A 6,420-nucleotide genomic window follows, 5' to 3' on the forward strand; every position below is an offset into this window, starting at 1 on the left:
ATGGTCCAGTCCAAGCCCGATCCTTATTTTCTTAAAAAAAATTGTTTCAATAGTTCAATTAAGATCATCCAAACTTTTTTTAATTTCTTTGAATTCACTCTGTTTTCTTTAGGTGTTGCAATCAATATGAATATTATCATTTTACATTCCAACATAAATACGAAGTACTTGACATAATTAACCTAAAACAATGTCTCAAAATTTGACTGGCAAATGACTAGGGGCGAACTGGAGCCCTGATAAGAGGTTGTCGAGTGGTGAACGATTCATAAAAGTAGCGATGTTAGGTTAGAGGAAGGAAAAAGGAAACTACCATTTGACTTGTAAGAAGTGAATACTAAGGTTTCTATTTTCCTGTATAAAAGTAAAAATAACGTAATCATAAAGATATAAAAGTTTAAATGTTAAAATAATAAACAAGAAAATATATAAAATATATGTAAAAAAAACCCTTATTAATGGCAAAATATATAAAAAGAGTGTAAACAAATGCAAACTAACATAACTAAATGGAAATGAATGAACACAAACAAAAACATTACTGAACGTTCATGGACTACACAATTGAATGAACTGCGAACTTCCCACCGAATGCTTCTATGAGTGTTTATTTTTTCCTTTTTACTTGTTGATTTTCTTTTTATTTTCATGGTTTGTTTATTTGAATTTAAATTATTTTCATACGTCACTTATATGTTTTTTATAACTTATGAAATGCTTATCAAATCGTGAAGGAGCGCGAGTTATTACACGCTAGTCAACTTAAACTAAAACTAATTTTATTTACTAAATATCTTCTCATTCAATGGTTCTAATATGACACAAGGGCAGACTAGAAACAATATCAAACCATCATAAAAAGAACTTATACATAAAGCATATATATTAGAAAATGTATTATCATAAGTTCATAATTAATACACTGTAATACAATATCAACTAAATAGTCATCTATTGATGATATTGCTACATATCTGTTAAAATATTCAATCACACATGTGGTTCATCTTCAAAAGAAGAATCTTTAGGAGCCCCTATTCTATCATCACCTCATGTTCAAGTTTAATTGTGGCATCAGAACATGATGCAACTTCTGATAAACTAGGTTCATGGACCTGGTCCATACTCTGGTCCATGTGGCTGAGTTCGATCTCATGATGACAAGTTGAGCCTCCACTCGTGGGGCAGCCTGCCGGGTAGGATGGGCCATTAACATGATAAGTCTCATCATTATTTATGTTTAATCCAGTCAAGGAAGTCTGATCAAGGTTATCAATATTGCTTCTGTAGTGACTTAAAAGGTGAATCGGGGACAAACTATGGCCGCTGGATGGTGTTACGTGGCCCGACTTCTTGTTTTCTTTTATTCTTTTTCTCGCGGTATGGCTCCATTTTCGCAGGGCATTTGCCACTCTGTCATTGAATATTGTTGGTTTCATAGTGGAACCCATCTACAATAATCAAAGCTTATAAAATGTTATAATAATTAATAAACCAACTATATTTATAATGTTGATAAAAGAAATATTTTATCAAGTTACACTTTGAAATATTCACCTGTGTGACAAGGGCATATAGAGGAAGAGTGACATAACTGCAAAGGATCTGGATTAAAACCCTGAGAAGTTATATAAATAAATTAATTTATCTGCAGGATTTTACGTATTTAGTAATATTGAAGCATAAAATATATGGCGACTGACTGACTAACTGACCCCATTGTAATTCTGATGATAATATCCTCCATATGCTCATGAAAACAAGATTTGAATCCAAATTGGTACTGAATCACAAGAAAAAAAATAAAATTTTTTTAACAAGATATTATTCAATATCAAATATTACTTTCAGTTGGATTCATGGTTATTTATATATGCATGATTAAAGTTTGGAGCATGCATCTCTAGCTCTTACCGCGGTCCACGAAAAGAAGGCTAGCTGAAATGTATTCTGCGGTTTTCATATTAAAACACAATTTGGTTATGGATCCAATTATACATCAATATGGAAATATGCTTTAGTTGTTTTGCAAAATCTTCGAAACTTGGTGATTTTTCCTAATTAAAGTGAAGAATTAGAAACAAAATGTAACACGTATATAATAACCTGAAAGAGAACAAAATTAAGGAGGTGGAGAAGGAGACGAGGGCGGTTGAACCAAAAGAGACCATCATCGGGGTGAACCACCGGTACACCCTTCACAACCTCTCCTCTTTCTTCAATTTTCAATCCCATTTTTGTGATGATCACTTGTAGTTTTGTTCCCACCACTAAAACAATCTTCACAATCAATCATTAGTAGCCATGCATGTATATAAAAACCATATAGTTAAGTACATAATTAGACATTAATACTTACAATCAAAGGGGCAAATGGTAGCCATAAGTAAGAATACCATCCTGTCCAGACAAAGAATTATAAATGTTATTGTAAGAGAGAATTAAAAAGAGGGAAAATCATCAAAATTAGTATCTTGATCATTGAGTTTGACAATATGCTTTAGAATTTTTTAAAAATTCTTAATGCAATGTTTGAAAAATGTCCCTTAGCGCAAGGCGCAACAGATTTTCATCTGGTGCAGTAGATTCATTTTTTTGCGCTAGACGTAAGTCTATTGGTTGAATGTAACAATTTGTTAACTAAAAACAAAACAGTATAATGATACTTTTGTAATAAAAATAGACAAGCCTATTTTGTCAAACGAATACGTCAAGATGGTCATGTTGATGATTTTCCTTTTATGCCTTCTAAATACAAACGTAAGCTCACCGTGAGTATTGAAGAGCAAGAACGCCACAACTGATAACCAAATCGGTGGACTGGCATGAAAATAAGATAAAAGCAATTAAAACAAAACTAATTATGGCTATATGTTATAGGTTTGGAACCACAGGTCGTCATTTCATTTCAATGATGGATAGACGAGTTTGAACAAACATTAATATAAATTAAACATAGATTGTGAAATATAGGTAGCCACCTGATTGCCACAACGACTTTAAAATCTTCTTCAAGTGATCTATTGATGTATTTTTGAAAATCAAATCTTGAGTTGATTTGTGGTGATAGATGTGCCTAAAAACAAATCAATAACTTATAGTAATTAATTAAGATAAAATTAATAATATAAAATAACATGGATTATAAATGAAACTAGTTAAAAGGCTTAGTTACCATGATGAATCCATGTCTTAACGTCACGTAATCGATTTTAGCCACCGATCTATTAAATTGTCTATAGAAACAGACCTAAAATAATAGTCAAAAGGTTAGTATATGAAGATAGTTGATAACATGAACATGAAGATATAGCATATATAGAAATTAACTTACAATCCAAAGTAAAACAGGGGATTGGCTCCAAAAACTCACGTGTCTTCTACCAAAAGACGTGTCTCTTGTAAATCTGAATCTTTTTGAATCTATATCATATACAACTTAGGGTGTTTAAATTTGGATATTTGAAATAACATTTCGGATAATTGTTTTCAGTTCTGAAATTTTGGATACTCCAAAATTTTTTCTTTGTATAGAACACAAAATTGTTATAAAAATGTCAACACAAAATTACTAGTTGCTACATTTTTCCAAAATAGCAATGTAAGAAGTCAAGAAACATAACATAATTCACCTACCTAAAACCATAATTCATAGTAACTAAATTTCGAATTTTGGGTTTCAGATATCCGCACTATTCATTTTTTTTTAAATTACCAACAAGTCCGAAAATTCAAATATTAAAAATTTTGAATAATACAGATTCAGAATTTTAGATTTTCCATTCAAATTTTTGGATTCGGCCGGATCTTCTTTCACTCCCATGATATAACTTTTAGCTTTTAGCACATAATATAACCTTTTGTCGTTTAAAGGAAAAACTTTTAGCCTTTAGCACGGGCTTAGCTTTTGTCTAAGTCAAGAGACCTCAGTGAACTATGACCCATAAGTCCATCACACAATTGCTTCTTGATGTGAATATTTGAAGTTGTACATACCATGTGAGAATCGATACTCTACCGTTTTTGTTTCCTTTTCCCATTGTTTCCACCTTCTCATCTATACCAACATAATCAAACCGTTAATATGTCTTCTCCATGCACAAGGTCATCTTGGTAAAAAACATAAAAAAGTATAAACCATTTATAAAAAAAATTGAATGGTTTAAATTTGTTTCATTTGTGTTCTTGGCAAAAGATTTAATATTGTTCTATAGTTAGGTTACCTTCAATCTACCAAAAGTCATAATGAGAATACAAGTAAAAACATGAGATACAGCCAGCACGAAGATGAATATATGAAGTTGGTGGACCCCATCATAAGACATAAACGACACTTTTCCCTGCATTTTACAAAATAAGTCAAATCCGTGTCTTATTCTTCACATTAATTATAATTATATTATTTTATCAAATAAAACAATTAACATATTACCTTTTCTGCGCATTTGTTGTTCCCGTTGCCTCCCGACAGAATGCGACGGTGGCTGTCACCAGTCCCGGACAAACTGAGGAGTCTTCGGCGACTCTGTGTTTCATTTCCATCTGATGCCTGCTCAAACTTGTTGCTGCATGGATGCCAACCGGACTCTGCGGTTCTGGATATGCATATTTGTGTAATCGGAGTCGTTCCTACCGTCAGTAGCAATGATATGAATCCTAGCAACATAAGTTCTACGTACCAAAAGAGCAAACAACATCAAAAGCAGCTCAAATATTATGTTAAGAATAATTTGTTATTTGTAGTTAGTATATATAGTATATACACGTGCCTGCTTTGATCTTTTCTAGTGACTCATATAGACCTGGTTTCTGTTTCTTCTTGATCCACTGATTTCAAACAAATTTTAGTCAGTTACAAATAATAATAAATTTAATAATTATTATTATTATAAAAGAAACAATTAATATGTAGCTAGCGTTGTGTATATATATGCTTACATGTTCAATTATGTGGATGATCTTTTCAATAACAATGGAGATTGCAATCAAGACAATACAGACAATAGCCACAGCCCATGTAGGCGTCTCTTCCAAAGATCTTCCTGTGCTTGCTCCTCCCATAATATCGGATTCGGTTTAAAAAATCGATCAGCAGCACGAAATGGCGGTCACGTATAGAATGTTGTATGGAAATAATTTCAGTTAATATATATAGATATAGAATTTAATTAATGACATTGACATAAGAGCAATTGTAATTTTCTTTACAATTAATAGTCATGAGTTTATAAGGAAGAAATTCAAGGCCGATATTTTGGCTCTACAACGCGTACACAAGGAGGAAGACTTGTGTATGCTTTTAAAGTTTTTAATATTTTGATTTGAGTTATTTTCTCAAAACGCTACTACTCTATTATTAACCGATCTATACTAGATAAACTAAACTTAATTAGTTAATTACTTTTTGAAAGTCGTATGTATATACCCAATAATGATAATATAAAGAGTTGGAAATTAGGCCTCAAACTCGAAAACGAACCACACGATATTTGAATAACTCGTTCAACTCTTTTCTTTACTATGATAAAACTAAAATACTTGATTCAAGAAATTATGATGCCTTATCAATCTATTTATACCAGACACAAAACTAAACCAACAATGACTCGAACACTTTAAACTTATCACTACTACAAAAACGTCTATTAGCACCGGTCATAAAAATGTTTTACAACGGCATGAAGGTCAACCATTGAATAAGATGTAATTCACCGTTTTAAAAAGAACAATTTTCTAAACTTGTTATAAATAAGAAGAAACTAGCGTTGTTTATTGAACTTATTAAAAAGTAGTGTTGTTTATTGATTGCTAGCGTTGTTTAAAATGTTGAGGTTTCCTTGACAGCTGAATACCGTTGTAAATAAGAAGAAAAATAGCGTTGCTTATTGTACTTATTGAAAAGTAGCACTTGTTTATTGAAAACTAGTATTGTTTGAAGTTTTGAGGTTCCCTCCCATCGTTGTAGATTAGATGAAAACTAGCATTGTTTATTAAACTTATTGTAAAGTAGCGTTGTTTATTGAAAGCTAGCGTTGTTTAAAGTTTTGAGGTTCCCACCCACCATTGAAAACCGTTGTAAATAAGAGAAAAATATTGTTGTTTATTGAACTTATGGTAAATAGCGTTGTTTATTAAAAACTAAGTTGTTTAAGATTTGGAAGTTTCCTCCCACTAATATATAGTGCTTTCATTTCCCTCATTTTAAAAATTTCATAAATTTTTTCTTCCCTTTTTAACCTCTAAATATGGCTTTCTTAAATACTCTCTCTTCAAATTGCATCTATATTTATTGGAATTTGTTTAAAATGAGCTATACTTGGTTGATTGTGTTTATAATTTTACTTAGGGTTTATGATGTTTGATTTTTTTATGATAAAGTTGTAGATCTCAGTTTACTTTATGTAATTTCAGTAAAGATTC

General features: G+C 31.3%; 1 protein-coding gene across 2 annotated transcripts; it reads right to left on the reverse strand.

Annotated features, from left to right (window-relative positions):
• Nucleotides 1–1,003: 1,003 nt before the first annotated feature.
• On the reverse strand, nt 1,004–5,102 carry LOC143583469 (MLO-like protein 12). Of its 2 annotated transcripts, none has more exons than XM_077065771.1 (15): nt 4,939–5,102; nt 4,770–4,827; nt 4,433–4,671; nt 4,224–4,340; nt 3,997–4,057; nt 3,335–3,423; nt 3,176–3,250; nt 2,982–3,076; nt 2,771–2,820; nt 2,360–2,400; nt 2,107–2,280; nt 1,915–1,950; nt 1,716–1,783; nt 1,558–1,618; nt 1,004–1,451 (listed from the first exon to the last, which is right to left on the reverse strand). In XM_077065771.1, exons 1-15 carry the CDS (start codon nt 5,059–5,061, stop codon nt 1,035–1,037), a joined length of 1,704 nt encoding a protein of 567 aa, XP_076921886.1. In that variant the 5' UTR covers nt 5,062–5,102; the 3' UTR covers nt 1,004–1,034. The 2 variants fall into 2 exon arrangements, with proteins under 2 accessions (XP_076921886.1, XP_076921885.1); XM_077065770.1 differs by having other exon boundaries at nt 1,909–1,950.
• Nucleotides 5,103–6,420: the final 1,318 nt, after the last annotated feature.

The sequence above is a fragment of the Bidens hawaiensis genome, unplaced genomic scaffold, assembly GCF_021521415.1.
Source record: "Bidens hawaiensis isolate Kalapana, Puna unplaced genomic scaffold, B.hawaiensis_p1.1 tig00032405_1, whole genome shotgun sequence".
Lineage (NCBI taxonomy): Eukaryota > Viridiplantae > Streptophyta > Magnoliopsida > Asterales > Asteraceae > Bidens > Bidens hawaiensis.

Bases quoted from the DNA above. Each gene is read 5' to 3' on its own strand.
- LOC143583469 (XM_077065770.1), bottom strand. From the start codon at position 5,061: ATGGGAGGAGCAAGCACAGGAAGATCTTTGGAAGAGACGCCTACATGG. The intron at 3,077-3,175 runs GTAACTAAGCCT...ATTTGTTTTTAG, and splicing joins TAAGACATGGATTCATCATG to GCACATCTATCACCACAAAT. The intron at 2,821-2,981 runs GTGGCTACCTAT...TTTTCATGCCAG, and splicing joins AAAGTCGTTGTGGCAATCAG to TCCACCGATTTGGTTATCAG.